The sequence below is a fragment of the Alligator sinensis genome, unplaced genomic scaffold (assembly GCF_000455745.1).
Source record: "Alligator sinensis unplaced genomic scaffold, ASM45574v1 scaffold567_1, whole genome shotgun sequence".
NCBI lineage: Eukaryota > Metazoa > Chordata > Crocodylia > Alligatoridae > Alligator > Alligator sinensis.
In genome coordinates this window covers 1,575,790-1,592,386 of record NW_005842049.1, presented here as the reverse complement: position 1 = coordinate 1,592,386, position 16,597 = coordinate 1,575,790, and the positions used below count along the sequence as shown (strand labels likewise).

General features: G+C 41.4%; 1 protein-coding gene across 1 annotated transcript in view; it reads right to left on the bottom strand.

Annotated features, from left to right (window-relative positions):
• PCLO (piccolo presynaptic cytomatrix protein) overlaps positions 1-16,597 on the bottom strand; it is a 598,913-nt gene that overhangs the window by 136,183 nt on the left and 446,133 nt on the right. The window contains 3 exon segments of the mRNA XM_025203237.1: positions 2,193-2,404; positions 3,572-3,639; positions 4,279-4,387. Coding sequence (XP_025059022.1) covers positions 2,193-2,404; positions 3,572-3,639; positions 4,279-4,387 — 389 coding nt within the window.

Here is a 16,597-nt window from a genome sequence, read left to right as displayed (position 1 = left end):
CCGCCCTGCCCCTCCGCGGTCCTGTGCTGCCGGCGGGGGCCCTGGAGCCCCGCCACCCCTGCTCCTAAGGTAAGCAGAGGCTTTTTTTCCCATTTTTTCCCTGTTTTTTTCTGTGTTTTTTTTAAGTGATGGTGCCTGGGGTTGTGGGGATAGCCATGGGATCCTGGGGTTGCAAGTTGGAGGGGGGGCTGGGGGGGGCAACCATTATGGGGGCTGCAGGAACTGGTGGGTGATAGGACCAGGTGGGGCAACAATTGGGGGGCTGGAGTGGGGCATGTGGGCCTTGCAAGGGGGTGGTAGCCCCTGTGGGGGCCATTTGGCCCCCGTTGGGGGGCCATACCCCTTGTGTGGGGGTTGAACCCCCCCTGTTGGGGGGGTCAAACCCCTTGTTTTGGGGTTGAATCCCCTGTTGGGGGGGGCATGCCCCTTGTGCGGGGGCCATCACTCTGTGGGAGTTTAGCAAAACGTGTATTCATGAATTCATGAAACGTATTTAGAGTTCACTTTATTATTAAGATAAGAGACTTGCTTTAACACTGTAAGATATATCAATAAAACATTGTCCAACTGATCACTGTCTCTTTCTTGTTCTCTGTCTTTATAGAGGCCTTTTGTTTTACTTGTGGAGGAACATGGATTTGGTGGTATTTTACAGAGTGACTTTGGGATTTTTTTTTATCAGGGATTTTTCAGTTTTCTAATAGGGAACACCAGAATTTCTGCTAGGGAGGCCAGTGGCAGGACTCTCCTTGCTCAGAGCTGGCACCTTGGACCCATCTGGCTGTGGCTGACCTCCTGGACAAATGGGGCCAGGAGGACATGTTTTGACAGTTCAAAGCAGGCCACCACACCCAGAACATCTTCTGGGTGATAGCTGCCCAGATGGCCAGGCAGGGGGCACAAATGGCAGTAGTGCCGCACAAAGGCCAACCCTGCAATTGCAGTCCACTGGCAGCTGGCCCAGAGGGGTAGATGCCTCTGCTGGCTCTGCAATCCCCATCCGGGTCTAGCAGGTGCAGAGCAGGTCACAGCCAGGCAGCAGCCCCCACTGCCAGACTGCTGCAGCGGGGAAGAGGGGGTGCCAGACTGCTGCAGTGGGTAGAGGGTGCAGGAAACTCTCAGGGTTGCTTCAGCTGTCCAGCTGGCACAAGGGGTAGTGGCCCAGGTACCAACTGGCCAGGCCCCAGAAGCTCCTGAGAGTTAGTAGCCCTGAGCTACTTGCCAGGGCAGCTTTTTATACTGCTGGGGCCAGGACAGGGTAGCTTTTTATATTGCTGGGGACAGCACAGGTGCTGGCCCCAGGCTCTAGCTCCCTCTGGCTGAAGATCTGGGAGGAGCCAGGCAGGGTTATTCTACCCCAAGTAGCACAATTTCCTTCACAACAAAGCGCATGCGCTGAAGCAAAAAGCCCCAGCTCAAATTTGCCCTGCTTCTTTTTGAGCTGCTGCAAGCACACGTGCTTGCATGTGTGGACGCACCCAATGAGTGTGAATGTACGATATTTTAATTTTGTATTTGTATAGTGCCTTGTACAACGTGCCTGGTTAGTAAAAGAGGCTTGAAGGTGTTGCTTCAATAGTGCTTATCAAAGACACCTAGACAGACATCTTTAGATACAGTTATACGTATATTTAGGAAATACACTACTTTTAAATTTGGATCTCAGCTTTCCCTCATGCTCTGCTTTTCCTTATCTAAGAACTCCTTATAAAATATTTTTGGCAAGGCTTGAGTACTACTTCTCACATACTGTATTATGAGTGCAGGCTTTGCAATACAGATTTATTTTGAAAAAATGTAGAGAAGATCCATAATCCTATGCGCCCATTTCTAGTTTCCCACAGGATAAAATTTACAAATGTCTTTGAATGCATATTTGGAGGCATGAGCATAAAGCACAGGAATTGAAGAAGAAAATCTAAGAGAACAGTTACTTAGTTCATGGGAATGGGATAGTGAATAAGGTAGATCTGAAAGTTATCTATTTATTTATTTTTACTATTTCTGTAGCTCTCAAAGCAATTATTACTTCTGTCATTATTTACTATAGGTAATACTTCACAGAGGCTCAGTACTTCACAAGACATATATAACCCTTTCTCTAAAGGCTTTTATAGTCTAAAGGCACAGGGTGAAATCATGTTTTAATCACTGGAGAACTGAGAAGAGAAGCATAAGTGGAAGCGTCTTACCTTGCTGCTGTGTCGTTTTTTGCTCACTGAAGGGGAACCAGGTTGGCCAGGGCTGGGAACAGCACTGGAGGTGGCAGAAGTAGTGCCAGAATGAGCATGAGATCCCTTCTCCACTGCTGAGGAAGCAACTAGCGGGGACTGCTGTAGAGACACCTTTTGGAGTTCTGCAGCCAGCTGCTTCGGATCAACCCCTGGGGACTTTGCCTTGTCTACTGGATTAAAGTAAAAGAGCTTTACATTGCTAACGGAGAGTATTTTGTGGCTATTAAGCAAGGAATCAAGACACTAGTCTTTAAAATAAGTTAAAGTTGTTTGGTGCTTTTTTTTAATTCCACTCTTTGAAGAGTTCACACCAAAAATGAGTGCCAAAAGAACTTGCAAATTACAGCTTCTCTCCTTCTCCCACTCATCATCCTGCCACCTAGCTCCTGTTATCTCAGAAGCGATATACAACTACTTTGCTTTAGTCATGAATAACAGTAACAATAAGGTTACAGATGATCAGACAATGACTCAGCTGAAGGACTAGCCTATGTTTCTGATAGCAGATCTATGGCTTCTGTTTTGTTAAGAATCTGTATTTTGCTATATGAGAAGAGTTAATCTCAATCCTTGACTCAAACCTTAATCAAGTCACTGCTTCAGGCAAATTTGTGCAAAAAGAAAAGAACTCAAAAAGGTTGTGAAAATGAAACAGGCTCAGAATTGTGGAATGGAAAGCATAAATATATATATATTTTTTAGCAATTTAGAAATGGAGTCCCAGACCGTCAAAAGTAGTTAGGTGACTAAATCCTACTTAGGCCTGTAAGAGGATACCTAAATTGTCATCGCTTCTTTGATTCTGCCACAGTCTGGGCAACTCATGTAGTATTTATGCTCCAGTTCCTAATCCATCCAACAGGAGCAATAATATCCACTTCCATCCTAGGGAGGTGTTGAAGGAAAATTCATTATTATGTATGAGGTGCTCTGTTGCTACAGCACAGAGGCTTTAGACTAACTAGCTTGGGGACTGATGTTTCCAGAGCAGCACAGAATACAGACTATAAAACTCACCAGAGAAGCTGGGTAACTACTTGGTCAGTAAGCCTGCAATGAGCTCTGTGCTACTGAAATTTCCCTGGTGTCTGCCTGTATCTGGAGGGAGGTGGCTTAAAGCTAGTTCAGTTCTATCTAGCCAAGCTGTAATCTAGCTGTGACCAAGTATAAGTCAGACACTCAAAAACCTTTGAAGATCTGGGCCTGAAAGTCACATCATAGACATCTCAAATGAGTTTCTGTATGTGCTTAAATTGCAAATAACCCTTGTCTATGTAACTCATAATTTTTAGCCACGGTGCTTATGGAAAGGGGAAGCAGAATCCCCTTTCACTTACCAGCTTTTACTGGATCATGCAGCTCCAGGTGCTGAGGATTCTCAGAATCTGAGAGCATGTTGAGGTCCCTACAGAAAGCAATGAGAAGCCTGAGACAAAAGAAAATCTTTCTCTTGTACCCTCATTATTTTATTAGGTAGATAAATGAGAAGTGGTTAATGATAGAAAGCAGCTCCCAAGCATGGCCCCTTCTTAGCTGATACACATTTGCAATGCTGTTAAAGTCAAAGAGCTGAGGAAAAAGGTTCTTTTAAGGTGAAATCTTTAATGGATTGAATGTAAGTTTATACTGAAATACATACACGTTTCACATGGTATTTAAATGAATTACTGCTTCCAGCTAAATGCAATGTGTTTCAATAGAAGTCACAAAGGGCTAAATTCTCATCTCCCTACACTGGCCAACCCCAATTAATTCAATGGGATGTGATTAGAGGATAATTTACCCTGAAAAGGGAAACATCATCATTAATGCAAACATGGTTAGGTAAAATCTGCCTTAACACATCCGGTTGGGTTTTTTTCAATGATTTTTAACAGAAAAAATAAATACAAACTTCAAAACTTGCACTGAACTCTTTTTTTCTAGTTATTTACCCATATAAAAGTCTTTCACACAAGCAAAGGTTCCACCTTAACAATTGTAAATCAAAAGGAAGCCATGAAAAGCCAAAAAAATGGAAACAGAAAGATGGGGAAAAACTCACAGTCTTACACATATTTCTGCTTCCCCACTTTGTTGACTAATGATACTCTGGACTTCTTCATAAGTCTTCCCAGTCAAGGGGATGCCATTCCATTCCAATACTTGCATTCCTAGGAAGGCAAAATAGCATGAGATTAAACTTTATTGCCCAGTTTTCAACAGGAACATGAGATTTTCAGGATGCTTACAGCATATGATTTAATATGAAATGAAGAGAACCAGGTTGAAATGGTCTATTACATTAGCAAAGACCTTTCAATAAACACTAAAAAAATGTTGAATTTAGTGATAGCTTACCGTTCTAAATAGTTTGCCTGAAAAGGAAGATGTTACTGTATAAAAAAAATGACTGAACATACTTCTGACTCTAAATTTGTACTCTAGAGTCTTGAGTTGCAGGAGAGTGAAAGATTTATATAATGCTAAAACCACATGCATAGAATACATATCAGACACTTTTCTGACCAGTCAACATCTTGAAGGCTTCTGCTGACATGCCATATTTGCTGGCAAAGAGACACTGAATAGCTGTGGCTAGAAATGAAATAACACTAGACATTCTTTATGGGAGAGACCGGTAATGCTGGACTATTTTGTACATCTGGTCAATTTAGCAGAAAAAGAACAGTTAAAGGACCAAATCAATGAAGACAGGCTTATTAGCTTCAAGTGAAGACCATGCTCAAATGTCTGATATCAGCCTTGCTATCTTGGATCTTGAACAACTTCAGAAACGTATTCTGCTTGCTTATCCTTCCCCATGAGATGATAACACTGGGGGAGAGACATCTGCTGGGTACATGAATTAAGAGCCAGGTTGAACAGAGTGACCTAAATATTTACATTATCATACTTGTTTCTACTAATTGTCATAAGGCCTAATCCAAAGACTTCTCATGGGAAATAATGTCATGAGCTGGCCCACTGAATTCCCAGGAATGAATCATTATGCTTGCCACTAAGCCTTTGTAGCCTCAAAGGTCTAAATGAATTACTTGGGAGACCTGCCAATATACTCAGATAGCACATTTTGTTTGGCTACTGTGAATTATTTTAGGCTAGACTGCTTTCATAGAATGTGCTACTACAAGGGAATTTTGAGTAGGAGATCCAGGAGAACCAGGAGATCCAGGTTGCGAACTCCAGTTGCACTCACTTTGGTGAATAGCTACCCACAAAAGCAGTCCCAATGAGGTCAGCTTCACACTAACGTGAGTAAGAGTTACAAAATTCAGGCCTGAGGTTGCAGAAGTAAAAGGTTCTTAATGGAACAAGTTACTGAATATGTAATAGTACACTAAAATCAACGAGTAAAAAAAGAAAACAGAAAAACCACATCATTTTCACGGCAAGAAAACCACAATCATTTGGCTTTCAACCACTTACACAGATGAAACTTGAGTCTTCAAATGGGTCTTAGGCTTATTTGAAGAATCCTGTGCTGTTATATGCAACAAGTGGGAAAAAATAATGAAGTAAAACATGGAGACAAACAAAAGGAGAACACAGTGTTAAGTAAAATATAATATGAGCTGCTTATGGAGGAGAGGGAATGAAATTATGCATTGCTGAAAGATTGAGAAGTTACAGATTATAACATACTGAATCACATTTCCCCAGGATACCATACTTTAGGATATGAAATATCAAATTCACTCATAACTTCCTCAGAAAGAAGAAGTTAGTGGTCTTGTTTACAGTGGTCAGTCTATGGAAATACAAACAATGTGAGGAATGACTAAGAAATTATACTCAGGAGGCAGTGAAACCAAATTTTTATTGCCAAAATTGATGCATTTTCTTTAACGTTACCCTCCCCCCTTTGCATTTACAAACTATTGTTTGACAAGATGATCTTTGCTTTTCCTGTTTAGGTTGCAGATTTATTTTGGACTGCTTCTACATTCATACAGAGGTAAATCAAGAATAATTTATCACGAAGAAAATGGAGGTATTCCTTATTCCCAGCCATTTAAATACATGGTAATATAACACTGGTTTTAGAAAGTTTCAGGAGTGGAGGCAGTTAGAGGTGTTCACATTTATTTTACTAGACCTGGGCATAGAGCATTTTTGAAAGGCAGAGCAGAGAGCAAGATGAGACAAACTCTTGTGATAATATATTGATTAATTTGGTGCAAATTGCCAAAGCCTGAACTTCCAAACACTAGTGGAAATCAGAGAGAGACAACAACAAAAAGTGATGGATGTTTGGGAAGATGCATGGCATCCTAACATAATGCATAACACTTGTTAACAAACCTCATCTATCTAACATGCTAGAAAACACATCACGTACATGGCTCTGCGGAAAAAAGCAGCAAAGCAGCCTCGGATTAGGCTGCTATCAGCATTCACTTAATAAGCAGAAAATGAACAGGCAGGTTGTTCCAGCCACTGGATCTTCAGGAAAAACCTAAGAGGGTCCTGTAGCAGCCTGTCTGGACCAGTTGGGTTCCATTGGGTGGCAAGAGGAGTCATTTTCTTCAATGAGAGTTTTGCTATTTATTGTAATGTGACCACAATTTGACACAGTAGCCTAGAAGACCTCATTAGCTAAAAGAAATGTATGTTTGACTTGTTTCTAGTTTTTTAATGAACTGTACTTCTTACCAATTTTCTTTGGGAATGGTACTATAAAATATCCTTCAAGCAGTGTAACTGTACATGCAAAAAATATAACAAGAATTCATAAGAGAAGGATGCCTATAACAAGGTTTTCTGAAAATCTCCATATTCTGCATGCAGGTTCCTGAGGTTTCTCACCATATCTCCTCATTTTTAAAATCAAATACATAATATAAGCTTCAAACACAGTTCAGAAGGTCCAGCAAACTTGCACTGTGACTATCCCATATATGGCTTTGATCTGAGCCCTGTTGAAAGCTATGAGGATATTTGAGTTATTTTGGCTCCTCCCTTATATCTAGTTTCTGAATAAACAAAAAGGCCTGTCTCCTGGTTTATTACTCCAATATGAAATTCATGCTGCAAGACCTGTTGTTTGGCTCTGTCTTTGTTTTTATATAACAAACCTCAGCAGACCACCTCAAAGTTACATTTAATCTGCATCTAAACTATGTAACCCTTGATTTTTTTAATCTGCTGCCAGATAGTTCCTGTTTTTTTAAACAAGTTTTTGATGTAAAATGCCTAACCTGCTTCAAGGTACAAACATTATGCAACAAACCTATTTCCATTTTAAAATGTACAGGGGGAAGATGTGAAAATGTCATTTAATTCTGTGCATTTAAAACCATCAAAAGCAAACTCAGCCAGGACTTTCCTCCCAGCAATTACTATTCTCAGTGCCAAGTGAATACATGGCATCTGTCTATCAATAGAGAGATACAAAGAGGCCCTCAGGATGCACACGGTGAGCATCCTCTTCTGCCATACAAAGAGGAGGAAAACAGTCAAACTGTTTTAGCCCCTGGGGCAAGTGGGGGTGGGAGGGGGTGAACAGAACTGCCTCCACAGTATGCCTTAGATGGGCATTTCGACTATACACATACTAGCAAATATACAGGCCTTCTCACCCATGAATCTCAAAGCAATTTTCAAGGAAAGTATGATCCATTATCACCACTTTACACAGAAGAAATTGAGGCAAAGCAAGTAAAGGACTTGCCCCAGGTCACTCTCAATTCATGAAAGAGCTAGAAATAAAAACCCAGGCTTTACTCACCAGACTATACTGTCTTCATACTTCTTTCATTTTTAACCTACACCAAGCTTTAATTGTCACAAACCTTAAGCAAGGGTCACCCTAACAAAGAGCACATCAGCAACCAAGTTATGATAGTCAGTTAAACTGTAGTTCAGTGATTCTCAGTCTTTTTTTGACTCCAGGAACTCCTCACTAGACTCGAGACACCCCTTAGAAAAAAACAGATCTTAGCTCCCACACTTATTTATAAATTGATGTATTTATTTGTTGACTATGAAAAAAGAATAGTGCAAGTCTTCTCTTGCAAACAACTCAGAAAGACTACAAGAGGTCAGAAGGTTTTTGACACTTATGGATTCCTATTTGAAATCTCCTTTATTTATAAAATATCAGACATTTATCTCATCAATCACGTGCAGGCGTTTGCACACCTCAGAGTCCTAATAGTAAGCCGCACCCCATGGCACCCTTACAAGGATGTCTCAACGCCCTAGTTGAGAATCACTGCTCCTGTTCCTGATTTGCCCATGGTCTAGAGTGAAGATGATTTCCCTTTGCATGCCATAGAGAACTGGGGGGCAGAGGTAAGGAACCCCCCCCCCCACATCACATGTACAGGACATAACAGTCCAGCAGGGGCTCTGAAGTGGCTAGCACCTGCAAAATAGTAAAATGGGAACCTTGTACCCACTTACAGCCTTGTGCACACATAAAGCAGCTCACAAAGTGCAACTTTTCAGAGGTTACTCAAACTTAATTCTCTTCTGCAGGGATGATTGGAAAAGCATCAGCAGGTCCTATCACGCTGACCTCGGCCTTTCTTTGGTCTGTCAGTGCCTTGCTGCTACCCTCCCCTTCTGCATGTTAATAGACACAGAGCTCCCTGGGAACTTCTCTGGGAGCAAACTGGGACTCATATTACACAGCCAGGTATCCCTCCAAGCCAGTAATGTTTACGACAAGATTTTTCCCTCTAGTTAGCGCCTCGAGGCCAGACTTTCTGGAGATGGTAACTTGGAAAGATAGATTCTACTTCACATATTCAGAGTGCAGCCCCAGGTCTGGGAAAGCCCAGCCGCTCTTGCTACCCAACTCGCAACCCTGACGGGTCTATTTTCAGCCCCCTCAAACCATCCACCCCTGGACAGACAACTGGCCCATGAGCCTACCCCACAGACCTGCTGATCCTGCCTACCTTCTTCCCCCAACCTTCCCTGCCCAGACCTGCTACCACCCCCTAACCCTGAGTTACACTGGGTTCCCAGTGCAGCTCTTGGTACCAGTGAACATCTGTACTTGCCACTCCCAATTTATGATTATATGGCTTAAAGCCATGTGTGTGATTGTAGAAAAGGTGCAGCAAATGTCTGCATGCACAACACAAGCATTATATGTGGACTAGACATTGGGATAAAAAACCTATATTGTAATAGCATGGCTTATATTTTGACAGCATCCTGCTCAGGAAGCCTACTGTAAATATGTCAGAGCTGTATTGTAATGTCCTTGAAGAGTTCAGAGGTGCAATTGTATGAATCATCTGAATTGGCTTATTTTGACATAAATGTGTACTTGTCAGTGATTCATTTACATTTCTGGGGGAGAGTGAAAGGGAGAGGGAATCTGCTTTTATATTGCTCATCTCTTTTTCTTGATTTAAAAGCAGAAACATCTGAACTAAAGACAAATAATTAAAAATCTAGTACAGGATAACATTTTCAAAGCTATCTAAAATGAGATGTCATGGATTTTAATAGAATTGTTGTGTCTAAATTCCTCAGACAGCTTTGAAAATCTCAACCTTAGTTTTTGTCTTCCATCCAAATTAAAAAATTAACTAAAACTGCTGATTTAATCTGAACCACAATACCAATAATGGCTTAAAATATTTAAGAAAAACTTCAAGCAACTGGCCAAGGCCAACTATACTTTGGACTCAAACTCTTTAATGCAAGATACATTCTCTAACTGTGATTATAGCCTCTTTTAAACAGGCACTCCACTGAATAACCCAAATCATGACCGTGGTTAACCCATTTAAGATAAAATCATAAAGCAGGCCTCATTAATGTTCTGAAATCCTATATAGCAAGTCGCTGTGCTGTGGCCACCGGAAGAGGAAGAATTATTGTAAATAGGTCTCTTGATCTTACTTTAAAACAAAGCTTTAAGTGGTTTCATCCTGAAAAATGCTGAACATTTTGATCTTGATGCAGCAAAAGTTATAAGAGGACCCCTAATGTGCAGAGCACTTAAGCATTAGGGGCAGAGTGCTTGGCATCTTCAACAACCAAAAGCTGTTGGGTGGATGGTCAGCAGTGAAATTGCATTTGTGTGGAAAACAGACGGCACTGCCCATAAAATAAGTGATGACAAGTGATGTTCGTCAAAAGGCAAAACATTTCAGAGACAGGACTAAACCACCCTATTCTGCCAGCAAGGAGCAGAAAACACCACCAAGGGTTACCATATGTCCAGGTTTTCCTGGACATGTCCTCTTTTTTGGACCCCTGTGCTGCGTTCGGGCGGGTTTTTAAAATAAGAGCCAAATGTCCAGGTTTTTTGCTGTTCCTTTGCTCTCCTAGGCTGGCCACTTGGGGATTGGCTGTTGGGGGTTGTGTGCTCCCCACACGGGCTCCAGAGGGGGAGAGAGAGAGAGTGGAAGGGAGAGTGGGCGTCCACACAATGCAGGAGCTGCTTGGGCAGCAGAGCTGGGGGCAGGGGTCTGCAGGTCAGGAGTGAGGGGTACCAGCAGGGCTGGGGTGGGGGCAGGAGCAGTCAGCAGGGCTGGCAGGGGGGCAGGGGCTGTGCATCAGGAGTGAGGGGCATGGGGAACAGGACAGGTGACTGTGGGTTGAGTGTGCAGGGCACTGGCAGTACCAGGGGGCTGTGGGTTGAGTGTAAGGAGCACCAGCAAGGGGTGGGGGGCAGGGTATTGCTGTTTGGGAGTAAGGGGCACTGGCAGGGCTTGGAGGAGGTTGTGGCTTGTCAGTGAGGGGCAACAGAATGGGCAGGGGCAGGGCACCGGCTTGTTACTGCCCCCCACCACTATCATATTTCCCCTGCCCCCCGTCCTCCCCCCACACACACCTGGGGTCCTCTTTTTTGGACTTGGTAATATGGCAACCCTACTCAGACCACCAAATTCAGAGCATATATGGACAGAAGCCCAGGGAAGGACTGTTCCCCACTACCAGCAAGGCCTGGATGCCATAAACTGATTCCTGGGAACTGGTTCATCTCTCACTCACATTCTCACTCCACCAACTTCACTGGAGTTCCTCTTGCTTTTTACCACTGCAAACAGAGAATGTAATTCATAATGCTGTTGTAATTTATTTATTGGATAATGAGTATAGAATGGCCCACATACCTACTGGAGAGAATGTGCTTTGATAAATATAATCATGGCTGTTATTATTATTGTAATTTGCCTAAACCTTTCTTAAAATATCCGATTAATTTTGACATTACATTTGTAATTAATTTCTTTCAGGAATAAGGCTTTAGCTAAAAGTGGTCACTTTTTTGAAGATCTAGGATAAGATTATAAACAGAGACTTTTAGATCTGATTTGATTAGTAATTAAGATCCAAGTCAAGATAGAAGAATATCCACCCTTTTCCTGATTACATGCAATAGTTCATACACATTTTTTCTCCCTTTGTGTACTCATTACCAAAGGAGCTGTGTTCTCTCTTAACACTGTCAGATTTTCTGGGAAGGCACACTGTAATAGGTCACCAAACGCTTTAGCACCTACTTCTTTCTCAGAAGCAAACTCAATACCAGTGAAATTGCTCAACTGTCAGCTCCAAAAACAGAAATAATCTATCCACAGAACCATTATGACAAAAGCTGCTGCCATGCAACCACCCCTAATTTCACCCTACAGACTGCCTCATCTTTGACACTGAAGAGCCAACTCCAGGGCTAAGAGTTCATCCTCTGATCACATATTGGCTTCTGTGTTGAGTTTGTCACCGGTGGTAAGAACCTATCCTATTCAGTATTTGATCGGTCAAATAAAGTTTGTTCAATGGAGTGGTCAATATTGGTCAAAAATTGTCAACATATAGCCAATAGGTCCAAATAATAAACAGAAAAAGCACAAATTTTCTATTAAGAAATATGTAAAAAAAAAAACAAATAAGAAAATCATATTTCTGTCAAGAAAACTACAAAAAATATTTTTGTGTTTTTTTTGGTTTTTGTGGTAAAAGCGCCATAATCTTTGACCGGTCAAAAATATGCAATAATTGACCAGTGAATTGACAATATTTGACCAATCAAATGACTGGCTTGCCAACTCTAATCCTATTCTCTACGCACAGATGGAAACACAATATATTTGCATTCCTTTGCTTCGTACAGCTGTGTTTGGATGAAATTTGGTTATCCTAGTTTGGCAGAGGATCTACATCTGCTGCTGACTGTAATTCAAGCAGCAAAAGAGTTACAAAAAGGAAGAGAGAGGCAAATTCAGTAAGAATGGGGGAAAAAAATCTGGAGTAATCAGCAGGGGAAGGATGGCCTTGTGAACAGAAGTGTTAATGGCCAGTACTGCACCCTGGGTGGTAATGGCAGATGCTTCAGTAGCTGGAGTTTTGCTGTTGCTGGGGGAGCCGTCGCTTCCTTTTTTTCCTAGTGGCACGTGTCGAGCAGCCAAAAAATAGTGCTTTTGGGCAGCAAAAAAAAAAAAAAAGGGTGACCTTCCCCAGTAGCAGTGATTATCCACTCATACACCACTGCTGCTTCTCAACCCACCTACCCCAGTGCCAGAGCCTGATGTGCAGCTGGGAAGATGCAAGGTGCATGGAGAAAGAAGGATGGGAGGGCAATTTGTTCCTTTAGCTCCGTTCTGGTGCCCCCTCCTCCCCTTTTAGGCAGCACCTGGGGATTGTGCTCCCTATGTCCACCCATCGTTCTGCTACTGCTTGTGAATCTGACACAATTTGAATTTTGGCATTCTTCCCTAGGCTCTTCAGCCCTTCCTCTGGGATCTGGGTGCTTCTGTCTCCTCATCTGCAAGTGGGGAACAGTAATTCCTTGTTGCTTTTTGAGGTTGTTGTGAGAACGAATCTATTAAAGTTTGTGAGGTACTTGAATACCTCACTGATAAATGCTCTCCATAAATATGTCAGTCTGTTGTCTCAGTTATATAGCAGGATAGGGTAGGTCAGTATTTCCTTTAGCTACAATCTGTGCTTGTACAAAGGGTGATGGAGATTGGAGCGTCTCAGAACAGGTCCTGCTCCCACAGTCATAAGGAGATTTCAACCAAGCCCTGGAAAGCATCCTCATTAAGATGATTTCTGTAAACCACAGGACTGAGCCATGAACACGTATCTCAATAACCCTCCGTCTTTAGTTACTTTTTCACATTCTTTGGCTCCCTTCATTTTGTCTTGAACGACATGAGCTGGCGGCATGATTAGATGTGGAAATTGAAAGGCAGAGGCAATTTGTGTTCCATGAAAGATAATCAAAGGATTTTATGTTCTTGAATATCATTCACAAACATAAGTACTTCAGTTAGAGAAATATTAAACCGGACAGACTTGCTTCATGGAAGCTGAATGTCCCTTGGATTTTATACCCATTTGCAATACAGTACACATTATTATAACCTCAACTCTTACTACTCTGTAGCTCTCACTAGACTGTGAAAACTCCTTCTTAATGTTTTAAAATGAGCTTCGGTGCATGAGGAGAATCAGACAGAGTATTTGATTTCTGCTGTATCACTAGCCATTTCAGAAAAAGACTACTCAAACATAGAATTTTGAGCTTATTTCAACGAATTGCTTTCATAAGGAAATTTGAGGTGGTCTGCAGTCTAAGCCATGGAAGTGGATTTTTAGTTCTGGTTCTGCTACAACTATGCAAAGGTCACATCAACTTTCTGGGCCTCATTCTCCACTTCTCAGTATTTTGTACTTTCATACCTCCATGCAAAATAAACACTGTCATTCTGATCTGCCTTATTTTGCACAGGTACTGGTGAATACATAAATGCAGAAAGCAGTGGGTAATAGGGTCTCTATGCTAGTGCTTTTTTATCTGTATATCTTTACCTATCTACCTTATCTGACCATTAACCTTTGTTAAAAATACTTTGAGGTCCTTGCAAGTTAGAAGTGATCCTGTACCAGGTGCACTAATAATCATGAAACATTAACTTCCAAGCTTTGATGTTCAGCACTAGGATATTTTATAGTCTACTTCTCTAGTTTTTTTCCCCCCTTTATTTGCAAAACTTTCTAATGGTTAAAAATAGGCTGATGAAAGTCAATGTGTTAATGCATTTCCCTCTACAGCTAAGCATGAATCACACCAAAACTCATTATTTTTTGTAGACGCCTTAACTTCCTCTCCCATTCATCACTTGTGCCCAGGTTGAATGTTTTCCATTATTACAATAATTAATATTAGGACAGCACTCACAGTTGTTAAAATGGGCAATCTTTCAGCACAGTAAAAATGACATCTGGCATTGCAGCATCTCTTTGTACTATATCCCCAGAGTGAAACAGCCCTAAAGGAAGTACAGACAGGATTGATCCACCTCATGGATGGGGATTGCTTTGATGGTGGAGGGACAGCAGAGAGGTCCTTACACCATCTCACTTGCCGGTACCAGGATAGATGAAGAAAGAAAGTATATCTGTGACATAAGCCGTGGTTACTTGGAATTTCTGGCAGCTGTTGTGACTAAAGCCCTAAGGCCTAAGATGAAAGGCATTTTAAGAGTTGTCTAATTTAGACCTTAGCTGTGACCTGGCACCCAGCTGGCTCAAGGCTGGTGGATCATTAAAGCTAACATTGCATCTTCCCTTCTGAGCTCTGGTTGCATGCTGCTTGCTGTCTATTTTGCAGTATAGCATAAGCAGATTTTGGAAAGAGGGCAGATTAGTTACCTGGCTATGAATAAAATATCTGCTTCTGAGAATGATTGTATCACCGTGAGCTACAAGTTTGTGTTGCTTTCACCTGCTTTTAAACATTCATATATTGGATAAGAAAAGATGGCAGACTGAATTATTTTTATGCCATGTTGACCAATTGGCAGTGACGGATAGTATATAAAACATTATTTAGTGTTTCAATGGGAGAATAAAGATATTTTGATGTGTTAAAAAATAAACAGCGTGCCTTTCACACGAATTAAACTTATAAAGTATTTTCTTTTATTTTATTAATATAATTTTAAAAATCAGAGAAATTACATAAACATTTATATAAAAACTTACATAAATATGCAAATAAAGGGAAGTGATTCTGCTACTTTCTTTGGCAGTGGCGAGGCCTCACCTGAAGTCTTGTGCCCAGTTTTGGGTCCCATGCTTCAAGAAAGATGGAGATAGATCAGACAGAGTTCAGTGGAAAGGCTAGGCCCGGGAAACATGATCTATCAGAAAATGGTAAAAGATCTAGAATTATTTAGTCTAGAGAACAAGACACTGAATGGGGATTTGATAATAGTCTTCAAATACCTGAAGGGTATTTGGATAGAAGAGAGACAGACATTCCCTGTAGCTATAGGGAACAGGGCTGGGAGTAATGGCCTTAAACTGCGGCAGAGGAAATATTGGTTGGAAATTTGCAAGAACTTTATGAGCATGGGTGACTGGTGCAGCCTTAGTCGGGGGGGACACATGCCCCACCACCGACCAGTCCCACTGACATATCTCCTCTGTCTCTCTCTCTGTTCTTGAGGCCAAAATCTGGTCTTATTTGCAAATGTGGTTTTCACTGGTTCCAACTTCCATCAATTGCAAATGAGAGCAGAATACTTTTTAAGGAGCAGAGGAGACATGTCATCAAGTGTAGGCACACAGTTTCTGTGGAAGTTCATATATATGTCTGGTAGATGAACCTGTCTCTCTGTTAGTTAACTTGCAGTCTTCCTGGGAATACAAAGGATTAGATCAAATATGCTAAATAAAGCTTGTATATAAAATATCACGCTGCTCTTGAAAAAAATAAGGCTATGAACACCTCTCTCCCTCTAAATAAAATAAACTTGCTTAAAGAAAAAAAATATTAAGGATGGTAAAAATGTCTCTGTCATACCTTTCAAGCAGGACTTTAGTAATCAACTATGACTTCTACAGCCAGCCCATTAAAATTAACCTATGCACCAGGTTTCAAAGCAGGGAATGTGTCCTGTTGGTCAAGTATGACCAGTCTTACAGTTCAGATATCAAGGGGAAGTCTTCAGGCATGTATTGCTAAGACCCAGACTTTTAAGAGTGCGCCGTAATTTTGAGATGCCATGCAGAACTAATTATCAGAGATGCAGAGTCATCCATAAACCCTAAAAAATCAGTGAAAGCCCAGGTTATCCCAAGTTTTTTTTTTTTTTTTAAGATATAATGAGAAATATAGGCAATAGATAGAACAGGTAGGTTACAGGATAAATATATTCATCCTCCAACTACACTAATGAAGATGTTGGACTGCTTTCAGAGCAAGACCCTGATCTGCAGTTAAGAACTGTTAACTTCAGATGATATACATTCAGGCTTTCTGAACCAACCCCAATTAGCACTATACAAGTGTGACTGAGAAGAAGGCTTTCTGAGCAAAGGGGAAATTGTTGGGATAACAGTGACCAATTATGTACTTGAACATAAAACAGGTACCA